At 39.4% G+C, this 19,764-nt stretch overlaps 1 protein-coding gene across 1 annotated transcript; it reads right to left on the bottom strand.

Moving 5' to 3' along the window:
- Positions 1–7,718: 7,718 nt before the first annotated feature.
- TUBA1A (tubulin alpha 1a) lies at positions 7,719–12,173 on the bottom strand. Its single transcript, XM_057704246.1, has 4 exons — positions 11,823–12,173; positions 9,558–9,780; positions 9,267–9,415; positions 7,719–8,908 (listed from the first exon to the last, which is right to left on the bottom strand). The coding sequence occupies exons 1-4, from the start codon at positions 11,823–11,825 to the stop codon at positions 7,928–7,930; spliced, it is 1,356 nt and encodes a 451-aa protein (XP_057560229.1). The 5' UTR covers positions 11,826–12,173; the 3' UTR covers positions 7,719–7,927.
- Positions 12,174–19,764: the final 7,591 nt, after the last annotated feature.

Raw genomic sequence — 19,764 nt, 5'->3', positions numbered from 1 at the left:
AGTTGTTGGGGCAACAAATAGCAACTTTATTTGGAAAGCCAGCAGACTGAGAAGATGGTGGACCAGTGTCCCAAAGAAGCGCTTTCACCAAGTTAGAGTTCAATCTTCTTTTATACTAAAAAGGGAGGGGGTGTGGTTGGTCACTGCAGACTTCTTGGTGCCAGAATCCTTTGTTGTTACAACTGTCCACATAGGTCTGGTCACAATTTTCCTGTAAACCTCTAACAAAAATGTTATTCTCTGTTCAGCAACTTTTTAGTTTTTTAATTGAAGTATAGTTGATTTGCAATGTTGTGTTAGTTTCTGGTGTACAGCAAATAATTCAGATACATATATATATAAATACTTTTTCATATTCTTTTCCATTATGGTTTATTATAGGGTATTGAATATAGTTCCCTTTGCTATATAGAGTAGGACCTTGTTGTTTATTTTATATGTGGTAGTTTGTATCTGCTAACCACAAACTCCTAATTTATCCCTCCCCCAACTCCTTTCCCCTTTGGTAACAATTAGTTTGATTTCTATGTCTGTGAGTCTGTTTCCATTTCTTAAATAACTTCATTTGTATCGTATTTTAGATTCCACATGTAAGTGACAAAGACACTTGGTCAAATAATACGGTTTTTATCTTTCTCTTTCTGTATTATTTTTTTCACTTTTTTAAGACTGTATTTTTATCTTTTTATTTTTAATTTTTTTCACTTTTGCTGTGCCGTGTGGCTTACAGGATCTTTGTTGCCTGACCAGGGATTGAATTTGGACCCTTGGCAGTGAAAGTGCAGAGTCCTAACCACTGGACCACCAGGGAATTCCCTGTCTTTCTCTTTCTGACTTACATTACTTAGCATGATAATCTCTACGTCCATCTATGTTGCTGCAGATGGCACTATTTCATTCTTTTTTATGGCTGAGTAGTATTCCACTGTATATATATACACCACATCTTTATCCATTCATCTGTTGATGGACATTTAGCTTGCTTCCGTGTCTTGGCTATTGTGAATAGCGTGACTATGAACACTGGGGTGCCTGTGTCTTTTTGAATTAGAGTTTTCTCCAGATATGTGCTCAGGAGTGGGATTGCTGGATCATATGGCACCTCTATTTTTAGGTTTTAAAGGAAATTCCATACTATTTCCCATAGTGGCTGCACCAATTTACATTCCCATCAACAGTGTACGGAGAGTTCTCTTTTCTCTGTGCTCTCTTCAGCATTTATTATCTGTAGCCTTTTTGATGATGGCCATTCTGACTGGTGTGAGGTAGTACCTCATTGTAATTTTGATTTGCATTTCTCTAATAATTAGCCACGTTGAGCATCTTTTCATGTGCCTATTGACCATCTGTATGTCTTCTTTGGAGAAATGTCTATTTAGGTCTTCTGCCCATTTTTTGATTGGGTAGTTTTTATTTTTGGTTATTAAGTTGTATGAGCTATTTGTATATTTTGTTCTGAAACTTTTTATCTCTATATGAATAGGAAAAGGACTTCTCTGGTGGCGCATTGATTCAGAATCCTCCTGCCAATGCAGGGGACACGGGTTCGATCCCTGATCCGGGAAGATCCCACATGCTGCGGGGCAACTAAGCCTGCAAGCCACAACTACTGAAGCCTGTGTACCTAGAGCCTGTGCTTCACAACAAGAGAAGCTACTGCACTGAGAAGCTCTCACACCACAACAAAGAGTAGCCCCTGCTGTCTGCAACTAGAGAAAGCTTGCGTGCAGCAACAAAAGACCCAACGCAGTAAATAAGTAAATAAATGTATTAACAAAAAAGAATAGAAAAGGTTTATACCTTTAGAAACTATAAACAAGATGAAAAGACAACCCTCAGAATGGGAGAAAACATTTGCAAAAGAATCAACAAAGGATTAGGCACTTCTCCAAAGAAGACATACAGATGGCCAAGAGGCACATGAAAAGCTGCTCAACATCACTAATTATTAGAGAAATGCAAATCAAAACTGCAATGAGGTATCACCTCACACCAGTTAGAATGGGCATCATCAAAAAATCTACAAACAATAAATGCTGGGGAGGGTATGAATAAAAGGGAACCCTCTTGCACTTTGGTGGGAATGTAAATTAACACAGCCTCTATGGAGAACAGTATGGAGGTTCCCTGAAAAACTAAAACTACAATTACCATATAACCCAGCAATTCCACTACTGGGCATATACCCAGAGAATGGCATCATTCAAAAATATGCATGCACCCCAATGTTCATTGCAGCACTATTTACAATAGCCAGGACATGGAAGCAACCTAAACGTCATCAACAGATGAATGGATAAAGAAGATGTGGTACATATATACAATGGCATATTACTCAGCCATAAAAAGGAACGAAATTGGGACATTTGTAGAGACGTGGTTGGACCTAGAGACTGTCATACAGAGTGAAGTAAGTCAGAAGGAGAAAAACAAATATTGTATATTAACACATATATGCAGAATATAGAAAAATGGTATAGATCAACAGGTTTGCAAGACACAAATAGAGACACAGATGTAGAGAACAAACATATGGACACCAAGGGGGAAAAGGGTGGGGGCTGGGGTGGAGGGGAGATGTGGTGGGATAAATCGGGAAATTGGGATTGCTATATATACATTACTAATAGGAAAAAAAATCAAATTGTACACTTTAAATATATGCAGTTCATTGTTATATCGATTATATCTCAATAAAAGTTCTTAAAAAAAAGATTTATACCTCGAAATTCAGAGCCTTGAGAATGGGCTATCCTGTATATTTCAGGCTGTAGGCAATATTTTTTTTTTCCCACATGGTGCAGCTTGTGGGATTTTAGTTCCCGTGACCAGGGATTGAACTCATGCCCTTGGTAGTGAAAGCACAGAGTCCTAACCACTGGACAGCCATGGAATTCGGAATTCCCACAACATACTTAACTTACAGCAAAAGTAATAGAATACAAAGTTTAAAGTAAAAGGAACAGATCCAATATGGAGTCAGATTTGTTCTCCCCTATTACAGTGGTTGCCAGAAGCTAGGGGAGGGTGGAGTGGTTAATTGTTCTTGTTGGGGTTTTGTTTTTTTTTTTTTTAATAAATTTTTTTTTTTTTTTATTGGTTGCGTTGGGTCTTCATTGCTGCACACACGCTTTCTGTAGTTGCAAGTGGGGGCTATCCTTCATTGTGGTGCGTGGGGTTCTCATTGCGGTGGCTTCTCTTGTGGAGCACGGGCTCTAGGCTCTTGGGCTTCAGTAGTTGCAGCACACAGGCTCAATAGTTGTGGCTCATGGGCTCTAGTCTAGCAGGCTCAATAGCTGTGACACACGGGCTTAGTTGCTCCGTGGCATGTGAGAATCTTCTTGAAGCAGGGATGGAACCCAAGTCCCCTGCATTGGCAGGTGGATTCTTAGCCACTGTGCCACCTAGGAAGTCCCTTAATTGCTGTTTAATGGGTATAGAGTTTTAGTGTTGCAAGATGAAAAGAATTCAGGAGATTGGCTGCATAACAAGGTGAATGCACTTAACACTACTGAACTGTATACTTTAAAAATGGTTAAGATAGTAAATTTTATTCTATGTGTATTTTACCACAATTAAAAATAAAATAAAATAGGGAATTCCCTGGCGGTTCAATCCCTGATCGGGGAACTAAGATCCCACAAGCCATGTGGCAAAAAAGCAATCAAAAATAAAGGGCTTCCTAGGTGGTGCAGTGGTTAAGAATCCTCCTGCCAATGCAGAGGATATGGGTTCGATCCCTGCTCCAGGAAGATCCCACATGCCACAGAGCAACTAAGCCCGTGTGCCAAAAAAAAAAAAAATAAAGTAAAATAAATAATATACAAAAAAACCTGAAGTGTTTTAAAGTTATTTAAATTCTAATCTGAAAAATATTTCCTTATAAATTTATAAAATTTTTTTGAATTTTATAGCCCTGTATTTTATGTTGAAAGTAGTTTGTAATTGAGAAAATATAAGAGCAAAAGGTTTAAAATCTCATTCTTGAAAGTTTACAAGCTGTTCAAACATGCTGAGTCATCTTCGATGTGCTCCTGCTTACATTCTGTTTAGTATCCATATATTTGTTCATTTTTTTCCTTCTTTTTTTGTTGTTCTGTGTTTCATTTTTTCATTTAGGATACCTTTTATTGTTAGTCTTCAATTCATAAATCTTTTCTTCTGTGGTGTCTAATCTACTGTTCATCCTTTTTTTTTTTTAATTAAATTAATTAATTTTTTTGGCTGCACCTTGAGGCATGTGGGATCTTCGTTCCCTGACCAGGGGTCAAACCCATGCCCCTGCAGTGGAAGCATGGAATCTTAACCACTGGACCGCCAGTGGACCCCTGTTCATACCATTTAGTATTTTTCTTTTAAATCTCAGATATATTTTTCATCTCTAGAATTTTGATTTGGATTTTTCCCATATCTCTACTTTCTTGAACATATTTCATATAATTATAATAACTTAAGGTTTTTGTTTACTAATAACATTAATGATTATTTCATTTATTTTAATATATAGTAGTTTCAAAATAACATCAATATTGTTAATAACAATTTGATTACTGGAAACTGTTTTTTTGGAGTTCCTTTTTCTCCTTAGGCTATATACTTATTATGACTCTACAATCAAATTGCTTTTTTTTTTTTTTTCCTTTTTGGCTGACCCCCCACAGCCTGTGGGATTTAATTCTCTGATCAGGGATTGAACCTTGGCCCCTGGCAGTGAGAGCACAGAGTTCTAACCACTGAACCACCAGGGAATTCCCAAATTACTATGTTTTTAAGTCACTTGAAATAATTCTCCAGTTTGTATTTAAGCCAACAACTTCATACTTGGTTAGATTCATTTGTTTCATTTTGCTTTTAATTGTTAGATGTTTTTCCACCTTGATTTAATTCTTTTGTATGATACATAGTACAGTTACATGTTTCTAACAAATGATACAACAAATACATTCAAAGAAGTCTGGTTAGACCACATTCCCTTTCCCTATAGGTAATTTTTTTTTTAATTTTTGGTTTATGCTTCCATTGTTTGTTTGTTTGTTTTAATTGTGATAAGATATGCAAACATAAAATTTACCATTTTAACCTTTTTAAAAAACTGAAGTATAGTTGATTTACAATATTGTAAAAGTTTCAGGTGTACAGCATAGTGATTCAATATTTTTATAGATTATACTTAATTTAAAGTTATTACAAAATATTATAAATCAACTATCCTTCAATAAAAAATAAAAATAAAAAAGTTATTACAAAATAATGGCTATATTTCCCTGTGCTGTACAGTATATCCCTGTTACTTACATTTTAACCCATTTTAAATGTCCAATTCAGTAGCACTAAGTACATTCACATTGTTGTACAACCATCACCACTGTTCATCATTCCAAACAGATGAAATGCTGTATCCATTAAACAATAACTTCTAATTATATGCTTCCCCCAGCACTGGGAATTCCTATTCTATTTTCTTTCTCTATGAATTTGACTATTCTAGTTACTTCATAAGTGGAATGAGACAATATTTGTGCTTTTGCGTCTGGCTTATGCATAATGTCCTCAAAGTTCATCCATGTTATAGAATGTGTCAAAATTTCCCTCTTTAAGGCTGAGTAATATTCCATTGTATGTATATTACATTTTGTTTATTCATTCATCAACTGATGGACATCAGGGTTGCTTCCACTGGCTATTGTGAATAATGCTGCTGTGAGCCTGGATATACAAATATCTGAGTCCCTGCTTTCAATTCTTTTGGGTATCTACCCAGAAATGGAATTTCTGGATCATATGGTAATTCTTTTTTTTTTTAATTAATTAATTTATTTATTGGCTGCTTTGGGTCTTTGTTGCTGTGTGCTGGCTTTCTCTAGTTGTAGCAAGCAGGAGGCTACTCTTTGTTGTGGTGCATGGGCTTCTCATTGTGGTGGCTTCTCTTGTTGTGGAGCACATGCTCTAGGCAAGTGGGCTTCAGTAGTTGTGGCATGTGGGCTCAATATTTGTGGCTCATGGACTCTAGAGCACAGGCTCAGTAGTTATGGCACACGGGCTTAGTTGCTCCACAGCACATGGGATCTTCCTGGACCAGGGATCGAACACCTCTCCCCTGCATTGGCAGGTGGATTCTTAACCACTGCGCCACCAGGAAAGTCTCATGCTAATTCTATTTAATGTTTTCTTAGTAATTTTTTACATTCTTTTTAAAACTAAACAAAAACTAATATGAGCTTATGGATTTTAACAAATTTTGTATGGCTCAATCCATTGCAGTCACTATTATTTTCAATACCCACATTGTACCATCAGTGAGAGTCCCTTCAACCTGATTCCTGTGTCCTTTTTTTTTTTTTAATAAATTCATTTATTTATTTACTGGCTGTGTTGGGTGTTCGTTGCTGCGTGTGGGCTTTCTCTAGTTGCAGGGAGCAGGAGCTACTCTTCACTGTGGTGAGTGGGCTTCTTATTGCGGTGGCTTCTCTTGCTGTGGAGCACAGGCTTTAGGCACATGGGCTTTCAATAGTTGTGGCTCAAGGGCTCTAGAGAGCAGGCTCAGTAGTTGTGGCACATGGGCTTAGTTGGTCCTCGGCATGTGGGATCTTCCCAGACCCGTGCTTGAACCCATGTTCCATGCATTAGCAGGCGGATTCTCAACCACTGCGCCACCAGGAAAGTCCCCTTGTGTCCATTTGATTTGACTTTAGTCTTTTACATCTTCCTTGCTTTCTGGAATGAGAAAATATTTGAGGCTGAACTTGTGTATTTCCTGCTCCAGGCTTGGAATCAGTCATTTCTCTAAAATGTCCTGGTTCCTTTCAGTGAGAAATGATATTTAGAGACCACCATCTGAGTGCTGGGGATACTATTGTTACATTGGTTCTAGGCATTTTCAGTGGACAAAGCTATAAATTGCTTTTTTTTTCTTTCATAATAGAAAGTATATAGCAAATGCATACTGATATTTACAATTGAGATTAGGATCATAGGGCTTTTATTTAACTTCTATGATTTTTATATTTGTATCTCTCTTATCCTACACTTTACTTATTCAGCCAGTAACCACTGTACATCCACTATATCCCTCATACATTGCTGTGTGCTGGGAATGCACGTTAAAAACTGACGTTTGGGGACTTCCCTTGCAGTCCAGCGATTAAGACTTCCCCTTCCAATGCAGTGGCTGTGGGTTCAGTCCCTGATGGGGGAGCTAAGATCCCACATGCCTTGTGGCCAAAAAAACAAAATGTAAAACAGAAGCAATATTGTAACAAATTCAATTAAGACTTTAAAAATGGTCCACGTCAAAAAAAAAAGAAATCTAAAAAATAAACACCTGACATTTGATCTAGTTTCCAGTTGTTGTTTTTTTCTTGACCCCGCTGAGCAGCATGCAGGATCTTAATTCCCCGACCAGGGATCAAACCTGTGTCCCCTGCAGTGGACGCTCAGAGTCTTAACCACTGGACTGCCCGGGAAGTCCCTACCTCCTTTTTTTTTTAATCAGTTTTTAAAATTGAAGTATAGTTGATTTACATCTAATGGTAATCTTTAGATATGCATTTTATATTTTATAAATAAGTTTTATAATATACTAAGACAATTTAAAATTAAAAAATAAGTCACTGCATAGAATATGTATAAACCACAGTCAATAGTTATTCTTTCTTCTCAATGCACTGAATAGATGAAAGTTTTCAGACACCCAAACAGAAAACACAAGACTGAGCTGATTTAAGACAGGGAATACTTTATTCAAACCCATCAGAGAAATGGATAGCTTGGGTCTGTAACAAAGCGTCGTGTTTTAAAGCATAGGTCAGCAATTGTATATGAGAGTATACACTGCTACATACAGATGAACTGATCAGACCACAACTTTTCAATGTTTAAAACAGAATAAGCTTCCCTGTAAAAGCAGCACCTTTGTGACATTTTAACTTTAGTACTCCTCTCCTTCTTCCTCTCCCTCTCCTTCAACAGAATCCACACCAACCTCCTCATAATCCTTCTCAAGGGCAGCCATGTCCTCACGGGCCTCAGAAAACTCTCCTTCCTCCATGCCCTCACCCACGTACCAGTGAACAAAGGCACGCTTGGCGTACATCAGGTCAAACTTGTGGTCCAGGCGAGCCCAGGCCTCAGCGATGGCTGTGGTGTTGCTCAGCATGCACACAGCTCGCTGTACTTTGGCCAGGTCTCCACCAGGGACCACGGTGGGAGGCTGGTAGTTGATGCCAACTTTGAAGCCAGTGGGGCACCAGTCCACAAACTGGATGGTACGCTTGGTCTTGATGGTGGCAATGGCAGCATTGACATCTTTGGGAACCACGTCGCCACGGTACAACAGGCAGCAGGCCATGTATTTACCGTGGCGAGGGTCGCATTTCACCATCTGGTTGGCTGGCTCAAAGCAAGCATTGGTGATCTCTGCTACAGAAAGCTGTTCATGGTAGGCTTTCTCAGCAGAGATGACTGGGGCATACGTGGCCAGAGGGAAGTGGATGCGGGGATAGGGCACCAGGTTGGTCTGGAATTCTGTCAGATCGACATTCAGGGCTCCATCAAACCTCAGGGAAGCAGTGATGGAGGACACAATTTGACCTATCAACCTATTCAGGTTAGTATATGTTGGGCGCTCAATATCGAGGTTTCTACGACAGATGTCATAGATGGCCTCATTGTCTACCATGAAGGCACAATCAGAGTGCTCCAGGGTGGTGTGGGTGGTGAGGATGGAGTTGTAGGGCTCAACGACAGCTGTGGAAACCTGAGGGGCTGGGTAAATGGAGAACTCCAGCTTGGACTTCTTGCCATAATCGACAGAGAGACGTTCCATCAGCAGGGAGGTGAACCCAGAACCAGTTCCCCCACCAAAGCTGTGGAAAACCAGGAAGCCCTGAAGACCTGTGCACTGGTCAGCCTGTTAGAAAAGAGGAGTAGAGGAAACATAGTTATTGCTCTTTGTGATACCATCATAGTAACCATAGTAAATATTTTCACTTTTCATATTAAATCCAAAGATTTGGACCGTATTTTGACAAGAAACACTTTAAAAAAAATGCAGGCCTTCCTTAAATTACTCAGCATTTCTTTATTAAAATATTAATATTTATAAGAGGACATCAAATAGTTCATATTTCAATTGAACTTTAAAAAAACTATAAAAGGCTAATAACCTCACTCTTTACTACATTTCAATTCTGTGTTTGAAAAAGAGTGTATTTCAGATTATCTCCCTTAGGTTCATTAATTTAGCTTATTCTTGAGAATAAACATACCAGTTTCCGAATGCGGTCCAAGACGAGGTCAATGATCTCCTTGCCAATGGTGTAGTGACCTCGGGCATAGTTATTGGCAGCATCTTCCTTGCCTGTGATGAGCTGTTCAGGGTGGAAGAGCTGGCGGTAGGTGCCAGTGCGAACTTCATCTGCAAAAGGAAAACGCAGCAGCCACCCATCACTAACAACCTGCACAAGTCTGCTGGACCCCGGGGCATCAGTGGAGCCCCCGGGACACACCTCCTGTCCCAGACTCCCGGGATCTCAGTGGGGTTACTGAGGTCAACTCACCAATGACCGTGGGTTCCAGGTCTACAAACACTGCCCTGGGCACATGCTTGCCAGCGCCTGTCTCACTGAAGAAGGTGTTGAAGGAGTCATCTCCTCCCCCAATGGTCTTGTCACTTGGCATCTGGCCATCGGGCTGGATGCCGTGTTCCAGGCAGTAGAGCTCCCAGCAGGCATTGCCGATCTGGACACCAGCCTGGCCAACGTGGATGGAGATGCACTCACGCTGTGGTAAAGAACATAGAAAAACTGGAAAATTAGTTATATGAGCATTTTCAATTTTCAGCAAATTTCTAAAACTATTTCTAGTAATATAGAAATAGTCTTCAAATTTATTTGAGGTCATATCCATAACACAATGGAAACAGTTAAGGAAAAGCACCTGGTACAAATACTGCAGATGGGTGTGGTCTGATTAATAACATTGCACTGTTTGGCACATGGTGCAAGCCCATTGTTCCAACAGCCATGCTTAAATGGAAGATTTTTCATATTTAAAAAATATTCAAAGCACAGATTTTGTAAAATGAAGTAAATTCAAGCACTAATTACTTGGAATCAATATTACTGCCTCCTTCTCCTTTAAATAAAGATGAGCATTTCTGCTAAATAGGACTTGGTATTCCATCACGGACATCTGTACTGCAGCTGAGGCTGGAAGCCACACCCTTCTGCAGTCTATCTGCAGAATCCATCAGTACTGGGGGTTAGAAGCTAAACAAGGACTGCCTCCTGCATTGGTGCATTTGCTGTGCCTGGTGCCAGCCTGTACTGTCTGTTACATTATTTAACAGAGCAAGCTCTATTTCCAGCAACTGTCTACATGATCTCATTGTGCTATTCTGCCAGTTTTCCTCTTCTCATCCAGCCTGGGACCATATGCCTAAATTGAAATGAATTAATGAAGATGCACTAGAACAAAAGACAGCTGCGCAAGAGTATGTCTTCTCTGTCTACAGCATTTTCATTACTTAAAAAAAAGTTTTCTGAGAATCTTCTCCACTGCAAAAAACTGAAAAATCATTAGTTTCTTTAAAACAACAGCTCTTAAATTAGAAATAAATAGCACACCAGAACCTACCAAACAAGGAATAAAAGCCCAGTAAAAGGGTGATGAAATACTTATTTAAAATAACAAAGCAGTATTTTCATTCTGAGATTCTGTACCCACCACAGAATATTCATACTCACTGCATTCAATAGAGAGTGTCTTCTCTATGGCTTTTATGGCTACAACTTTCTTTGTCTATCCATTGTCCAGTCACTGACAAATGGGGGGGGGGGGAGGGGAAGGGCGTTTCCCTGGGTCCTCCGCATTCGAGCACTCTGGCTCGCAAAATCCGCTTTCTCTGTCGCTGAACGTGCGGCCAACACAGACACACACGAGTCGGGGCGGGCGGCCGCAGACTAGACATCAAAGGGCTTGTCAAGTGAATTGTGATTTTTGCTCCTCAAGAAAAAAAGTATTTCACCTAAGTTTTAACAGTGAATGAAAAACTTTTTTAACGCCTACGGGTCAGCAAAGATGAAAGCCTTATTAAAAGTCTTCTCCTGACGGAGGAGGCTTAGCGAGGGCGCGCCCCGCCCCGTGGCTCCAAGGCCACGGAAGCAGGAGACAAACAACCCCGCCCCTGCGCCGCCCTGACGCTGGCCGCCGCGGGCTCCCACAGGGGCGAGCCGTTTCCCCGTTCACACGCGGGTGTCTTTCCGAAGCGCCCACGAACGCGGGAGGGCTCTTTTCATATTAACCCGAGCCTCCGCTTTGTCCCTCTCCTTCTCTCCCCCTCCTCTTCCCGGCGACACCCGCCGATCCCGGTCCTTTTGGTCGACTCCTCCTCTCCCTGCCCCGGGGGAACGACGCGAGGAATGGCCTCTTCGGGTCACACGGACACCGCGCACGCACACACAGAGCCCAAGCAGGCGACGCCACCATCGCCGCCCCTGCCCCTGCCCCTTCCCTCGCCGACAAGATGGGCTGCGTGCGGCGCGGAAGGGCTCGGGTAACGAAAACTGCCTCCGCGCCGCCTTTGTTCTTCCCCTCTGTCCTGCCGCGCCCTGGGCGCAGTCCTGGCTGGGCTCCTGCGCTCCGCGCTGCGGCGGCGGCCGCGGTGACGGGTTGGCGGCAGGCAGAGCTAAGCCTCGCACACAAAGCGTAAAGCTACACTTCTCCAACGAGTTGTAGAGGAAGAAGGGCTTAAGATTTTCCAAGCCAACCCTGGGAGGCTGACCTCACCCAACGGGCACGAAGAGCCGAGAAAACACTCTTACCATAGTTGCTGTTTTGCGGCTGCCGAGCAGATGGCGGAGAGGAGGAGGAGAGGTTGTTGCTTCTTACAGCGCGACTCTTAGGCGGTCGATGTAAGAGAACCTGCGGCACATGGGCGGATGCGGCTCCCTATATACAAACTCGGTCACCATGGGGATGGGCTGGGGCCTTTTCCTGTTGGTCCAGACCCCTCAATCTGCCCAGAGAAGCCACGACAGAAGAGTGGTGATTGGTGCAAGCGACATGGGATGAGGTAATCTCTCACCCACCCCCTTTTCCCTAGCATCCATAGACTGTGCATCCTTCAGACAAAGAGACCGTGCGAAAACAGTCAGCCGAGCATCCATTATGGGGTGGGGTTGAAAAGGGGTGGGGGTGGGAAGAAAGAACTGGAGTTGGATGATTTTATATTGTTGAAACCTCAAACTACAGTTAAAATCACCAATGTAGGGGGTTTTCCCCCCGACATTTAGTCGCAGAATTTGAGATGGAATATTTAATGGAAAATTACTCCCAGCCCCTCTCTCAAAGTATACTAAACTACATTCGGTGAGGATTCGACACCTCTAATTGCTTTAAAAATAAAGTAGAAGAGAAGATGGAAATGATGCTTAATATGGCTTGGGTAGATGTAATTTTTTTTTATTTAAAAAAGATTCAATAATAGAGCCATCCAAAATGATTTCTCAGGTTCAAGTAATTTATTTTCAGACCTTCTTTTGCAACCCTCTCCCAAATAGTTAAACAAAAACAGAAGATGGAAAGAATGATCATACTAAATATGGAAGCACACAAGTAATTCTAACATGAAGATAATTAAGAGCTAATGAACATACCATACTTCGTCTACTAGAAAAATTCCTTTACCAGAAGTGTATGTAATATATTTTACATAGTGTATTGTTCCTTAAAATGAATCATCTTTCCTAATATAGAACTGAGAAAATACAAGGAGAAAGAACTGAGTTCAGAAGCTAGTACTACCTATGCATGCAGTTATATTCCGCATTGTTCTCTCTTCTGGAAAGAGAAAATTAAAAAGGAAGAAAGCTGTATAGTGTAAAAAAGAAGATTGTTTTGTAATAGTGCCTCCTTCCACAGACAACTGTGTAGATGTCAGCTCAATAACTGCATTTCTTTTTTATGTAGTTCTTATGTGAATTCAGTAAATTCTCCTCCTCTAAGATTGGGCTTCTAACTGTGGGAATTGTAGCCAGCTTCATACTGTTGCTATTCAACTAGAGACACTGGTGGTTGCTCAATTGCCTCTTGGGACAAAAGGCTTTGCTTTCAGCCCTAGGAAATGGATTGCAGTAACATTCTTTTGCTATTTAGAAAGGTTCCATTATCAACAAGGATGTGCTGTGCAGAATATGACTCTGGACGGGGTACCATTTGTCGTTGCTAATGAAATTTAAGAGGTAAAGAGGTTTGTTATTGCCACCAAAGTTGGAAATTTGTATTTTGGCAGATAATTTTTCCTTTTGGTTTTTAGCAACAGATTTTCAGTGTCTGCAGCACCATTTATAGTGCTCTGCAGAGCCCATTCATTCCTGCTGGGCTGGCAGGCATTGCTTGGGCGTGGGAGGGAGGACTTGAGACAGCTGCTGCAGGTTGTGGTGTGACAATGGCAGCCATGGATTTTTCTAGCCTGCTAGCCACAGCTCTGCTTTACTTGTTCAAATTTGCTGCAGTAGTCTTCCCTAGAAAAAAATGAGACCCGACACACAAATAATTTTATCTACTTCTTGCATATTTTATAGGAAAAATAATCATTATCTTATCTCTATCCCTTTAGCAAATAAAAGTGTATTTCAGTAAAGAGACAGAATGACTAAGAATGACTTGAGTGCTTTTTACCAAACCAGGAAATACATTTAACAAAAGTTAGAATTAAATGGCATAGGGAAGTATAAAGATTCATAAGTAGCTCATTGAAAATACTTCTTTCAAAAATTTAATAATGAAATAAATTACACACTGCTGGACCATGGTAAAGTGTACAAATCTCTTTTTTTGGAATGAGAGGCACAGCCTTCAGTTTTATTTTCTTTACAATATGAAAGCAATATGTTATTTCCCCAATAATCTCAGCTCTTTATGCAATTTACAGAGGATTAAACAAAAGAGAGGAGGATTCGTGCAATTGATTCTTTGTAATTCTATCTCAGAACTATCCATGAAAATTAGGATTTTTTTCCTCCCCTTGGACATAAGTAACAATAAGATCTAGGTTAGAAATAGACTGTATGAACATTTTAAATCTTAAATATAGAAATGGGAGAGGAGGGAAAATAATAATCTATTCTTTTTGTCCCTCATCTGTCTTAATAGCATGCAAACTATGGGAAGCAAAAAAATTTTTTTTATCAGATCATTTTTCATATTTACTGCCAACTTCCTTAACTTACATCAGTATACATGCATAAATATTCTACTAATGTACTCTTTCTTGTCCACAATAAAATTAACATAAAACATTTTTTCTTTCATAATATTTGTGGAATTTAAATTATTTATTTGTGTGTCTGCATCTCTCCTCCATTAAAATGTGAATCCTAGTCCCTGGAAGATTGCCTAGCAGATGGTAGACGTCATATACATGTTTGTTGAATTAAATGAATGATTTCTCTCTGTGCATATTTTCATTAACTGTTATCATGGTTAGTAATTTAAAGGTATTTAATAAAGTATTTTACCTTTTTTATTCAGTAAGCATTTACTTGCTCTCTACAGTAAGCCCTGGACCATCCAATATAGCATGGAGAACTCAGAGGTAGTAGCATGGTCTCTTTTCTCTAGAATCTTCTGGTCCAGTTGAAGAAATAAAACAACACATTACATAGGTTTGAGAATGGCATGTGTTTCTGTGTGTGTGGGAGGGGGGAAGAACCTTGTAGAATCCATTGCATGACCCCATGTGTCATAACTTATGTAGGAAACAAGGGAGTTGTCTAACAATTTTTCTACTTTTTCCCCCCTACTTCTTCACCTCCTATTTATCCCTAAATACATTTCAATCTGGATTCTTCTCCTGCGTCTTCTTGAAACCTAAATCCATTAGACACTCTTTGGTTCTTGTTGACCTGTGATAAGCTTTGTCACAGTTGACTCTTTTCTCTTTCTTGAGACACTTTGTGCCCTTGGCTTCAAAAATTCTCTATTTTCTGGGTTTCCCTCTTACTTCTTTTGTTTCTTCTCAGTGTCTGCTGGTTCTTCCTTTTCTCCTAATCTTTAAATGTTGGCATTCCTCGAGGTTCGGTCCTAGACTTTTTCCTAATTTTATTCTACAGACCTTACCCTAGTGGCTGGTGAGTGCATTCATTCCCAAGGCTGCAGATTCTTTCTATATGCCGATGACTTCTTGACATCTCCTTTTAGATCCAGAGCTTATAGTAAACTTCCAATCTCTGGCTGGGTTTCTCACATGTATCCCCAGTTGAGCTAGTTATCTTTTTACAAATATGCACCTCCTACAAGTTTCTCTTGCTCAGTAAATAGAACAATACACAGTTTCTCAAATCAGAACAAGAATTTCTCTTGACATCTCCCTCTCCTTTTCTGAACACCATAGAATTAATTATTAAGTCCTGGTCTACCTCCTAAATATCTCTCAAATATTATTCTTTTCTCTTCATCTCTATTGCCTCCACTTTAATAAGTACATCTCCGCTTGCCTGGACAACCTCAGTGTCCTAGATTTCTTCTGTATTCACTCACTCCTACTCCTATCTGGTTCAGTCTCTACACAACAGCTGGAGTGATCTTATTATAATACATCTGATCATGTCATATAATAGTTATAATATGTTAATTTTAACAGTATAAACTCATGAGTTCATAAAGATATCCCCACAAAGAAAAAGAAAATTTTAAAAAAGATAAAAGTGAATTAAAAATAATCATCTGATACCATTGTACCACTGGAAATAACTAGGGCACCAACTCCATATTATATACATTGGCAACCACATAGTCAAATAAAGAATTGAGCATTTGTTCTGCACTACCTGTACAAATTGTATTTCAAGGTGACCAAATGACCCTAGTTAACTTAGAGAAAATCATTCTTTATCAAGTAATGCCAGCTTGTAAATGTGGAAATAACAATAGAGTTAGAAAAATCACCCTTTACATCCTGTAATGCAATAATTTATTCAGTCAAAGATTATCAGTGGATGAAAACTCAGATAAAGTATTGATGGGGAATGTTTTAATGGAAGAATAGGCCGTTGCCATCTGAACTCACTAGTTAGTCATAGCATCGCTAAAAGTGGGACAGTCACACCTTGTGAACCTAAGATGTGATCCAGTAGGAAGTACACAGCATCACCTATTGAAGTGATCTAGCAGAAACAATTGTGCTGAATCTAAGGAAGCCTTTAGAGCCAACTTCCATTTATAGGAAATATGGAAGATAGAGGAACAAGTCAGATGACATCACAAGGAGGAAAACAAACAACTGCAGAGTGTAGGACATTCTACAGGACAAATTATCTTGTTTCTGCAACAAGCCAGTGGTGGGATGGGTGGGAAAGGTAAGAAAGGGGGACAGATCTAGAAGAGATTTTGGAGACTAACTACTAAATATAACAACAGATGTTGTTTGGATCCTGATTCAAACAAACCAAATGAAAAACATTTTGAAGATAACCAGGGAAATTTGAATATGGACTAGTTATTAGATAATACCAATAAATTATCATTAATTTTATTGAATGTGATGATTGTAGTGTGGTTATGTAAGAAAATTTCCATAAATTTTAGAGATGCATCCAGAAGTGTGATAGGTTAAATGAAATGAGGTCTAAGATTTGCTTTAAAATACATCAGCAGAGAAAAAGGGAAAAAATGTTAGATTAAAGATTGTGGCAAAAATCTTGATGGTTGTTGAATTTTAATAATGGGTATATGGAGTTCATTATACTTTTTTCTCTATTTTTGAGTATGTTTGAGAATTTCTTAATAAAATTTTAAAGGATATAAAAAGAAATTGTGGATGCTGAAGACAAATTTTATCTACTTCATGATTTATTTTATACTGCCTTAAGTGAAAAGTTACAGAAATTTCAGAGGGAGGAAAAAGTCTTTATATTTTGATCTACGGTTTATCATGAAAACCTTTATTGGGAAGAGTGGTTTTTAACTGAATGGGATGGGAGTAGAGTGATAACTTTAAATAGGGAAAATAATGTTAACAAAGACATAGTATAATGATGATATGGCCTGTATAAAGGAGGGCAAAGAAATTGACTTGATTAGGGCATGCAAGAGAATAGTGGGTGATGTGTACGGGGAGAGTGGAGCTAGTTAATGAAGCATTTTGAACCCCAGTCTGAAGAATGAGTTTGGGCTGAGTTCACACACATAGACAGTGTGAAGCCTTTATATTTTTATAGAAAAGAGTGAAGGGAAAGGAACAGCATTTTTGTAAAATTAAGCTGATAGGTAAGTGGAGTAAAGAAAGAGATTGCAAATAAGTGGATCAATAAGGAGGTTATGGGGGACTACCCTGGTGGTCCACTGGGTAAGACTCTGCATTCCCAATGCAGGAGGCCTGGGTTCGATCCCGGGTCGGGGAACTAGATCCCACATGCATGCTGCAACTAATAAGTCTGCATGGCGCAACTAAGAGTGCATGCTGCGGCTAAAAGATTCCACATGCCACAACAAAGATCCCATGTGCCACAACTGAGACCCGGTGTAGGCAATAAATAAATAAATAAATAAATATTAAAAAAATAAGAAAGTTATGGTAATAATCTAAGCAGAAGGTGTTAAACCATTGTAATTATAGTAGGAATGGGTAGAAAGGAATAATGGAAGAGACCATCCAAAGGAAGAATCCCAGTGGTGATTGGTTGGACATGAGGTAAAAAGGAAAGAGTCAAAATTAACCCTTAAAGTTTTTTGGTTTTTTTAATTTTTTATTTTTTACAATAAACTGCATATATTTAGAGTGTACAATTTGGTATTCCAATCGCCCAGTTCATTCCCCCCCCCAACCCTCCCCGTTTTCCCCACTTGGTGTCCATATGTTTGTTCTCTACATCTGTGTCTCTATTTCTGCCTTGCAAACCGGTTGATCTGTACCATTTTTCTATAGTCCACATACATGTGTTAATATACGATATTTGTTTTTCTCTTTCTGACTCACTTCACTCTGTGTGACAGTCTCTAGGTCCATCCATGTCTCTATAAATGTCCCAGTTTCATTGCTTTTTACACCTGAGTAATGTTCCATTGTACACATGTACCACATCTTCTTTATCCATTCCTCTGTTGATGGACATTTAGGTTGCTTCCATGTCCTGGCTATTGTAAATAGTGCTGCAGTGAACAGTGGAGTGCATGTGTCTTTTTGAATGATGGTGTTCTCTGGGTATATGCCCAGCAGTGGGATTGCTGGGTCATATGGTAGTTCTATTTTTAGTTTTTCAAGGAACCTCCATACTGTTCTCCATAGTGGCTCTATCATTTTACATTCCCACCAGCAGTGCAAGAGGGTTCCCTTCTCTCCACACCCTCTGCAGCATTTACTGTTTGTAGATTTTCTGATGATGCCCATTCTAACCGGTGTGAGGTGATACCTCATTGTAGTTTTGATGTGCATTTCTCTAATAATTAGTGATGTTGAGCAACTTTTCATGTGCTTCTTGGCCATCCGTATGTCTTCTTTGGAGAAATGCCTATTTAGGTCTTCTGCCCATTTTTTGATTGGGTTGTTTGTTTTTTTGATATTGAGCTGGATAAACTTTATAAATTTTGGACCCTTAAAATTTTGAGCCTGGAAAACTAGGAGAATGAAATGGTAGTGGTGCTTTTTACAGAAATAGGGAAGTTGAGAAGGGATGCGTGTCTAAGCAGGAAGTGTGTTTGTGTGTGTGTTTTGGGGAGGATGTTGGGGGCAGGAGCCATCAGTCAATGTGCTCTTACAAGTTGAATGTTACACTGTTTGAGGTGATAGGTGGATTGAGTGGAGAAGACGTGAAGGCCAATGGGAATCTGAGATTGGTACTGCTCATAGAAAGGTCAGCATTTGAGGGGTGACAATGTATATTTAGAACCTAATGACAGTAGCATTATGTGCCAGTGGTGTGGGATACGAATAGAATTCTCCAAGTGTAACCCAGAATTTCCAGTTATGCTGCTGAATGGACAACACAATTCAGGTACAGCTATGTTCACCAAGTGAAAAGCCTTTTTCTTTTTTATTCTTTATTTTGAAAACTTTTTATTGAAGGATAACATACATACATAAATTTTCACCAATCATAAATGTACAGTTTGATGAATCTTTGCAAATTTATGATTACTAGTGTAACCAGTATGCAGATCAAGTAACAGAACTATCTGAAAGGCCTCCCTCTTGTTCCCCTACCCTGTCACTATCCACTCTCAGTAATCCCCACTGACTTTTAGCACCATAGATTTGTTTTGCCTGTTTTTGAAGTTTGTGTAAGTGGAATATACTCTTTTATATGTGGGTTCCTTTATTCAGTATTATGTTTGTGAAATTTACTCATATCATTGAATGTAATTGTAAATTGTTCTTGTTTCTATGTAGTACCCCACTGTATGGATATACTATAGTTTATTTGCCCATTTCCCAATATTAATGGACATCTGCCTCGTTTCCAGCTTTTTGCTATTACAAATGGCATTGCTGTTAGCATTCTTGTACACGTGTTTGGGTGAACATACTTACAAATTTCTGCTGTATGCATTTCTGCTGCTGTATACCTAGGAGTGGAATTGTAGGGTAATAAGGCATGTATATGTTCATTTTAGTAGAAAAAGATGCTAATTTTTCCAGAATGGTTGTGATTATGTATACTCCCACTAGTGGTATGGGACAGTTCTGGTTATTCCTAATCCTCCTTCACTGTAGCCATTAAGGAGAGTTTATAGTGTATCTATCACATTGTGACTTTGATTTTTAAT

Source organism: Hippopotamus amphibius, chromosome 12 (genome assembly GCF_030028045.1).
Source record: "Hippopotamus amphibius kiboko isolate mHipAmp2 chromosome 12, mHipAmp2.hap2, whole genome shotgun sequence".
Lineage (NCBI taxonomy): Eukaryota > Metazoa > Chordata > Mammalia > Artiodactyla > Hippopotamidae > Hippopotamus > Hippopotamus amphibius.
The sequence above is the reverse complement of the archived record's forward strand: the minus strand, read 5'-3'. Positions and strand labels throughout refer to the sequence as shown.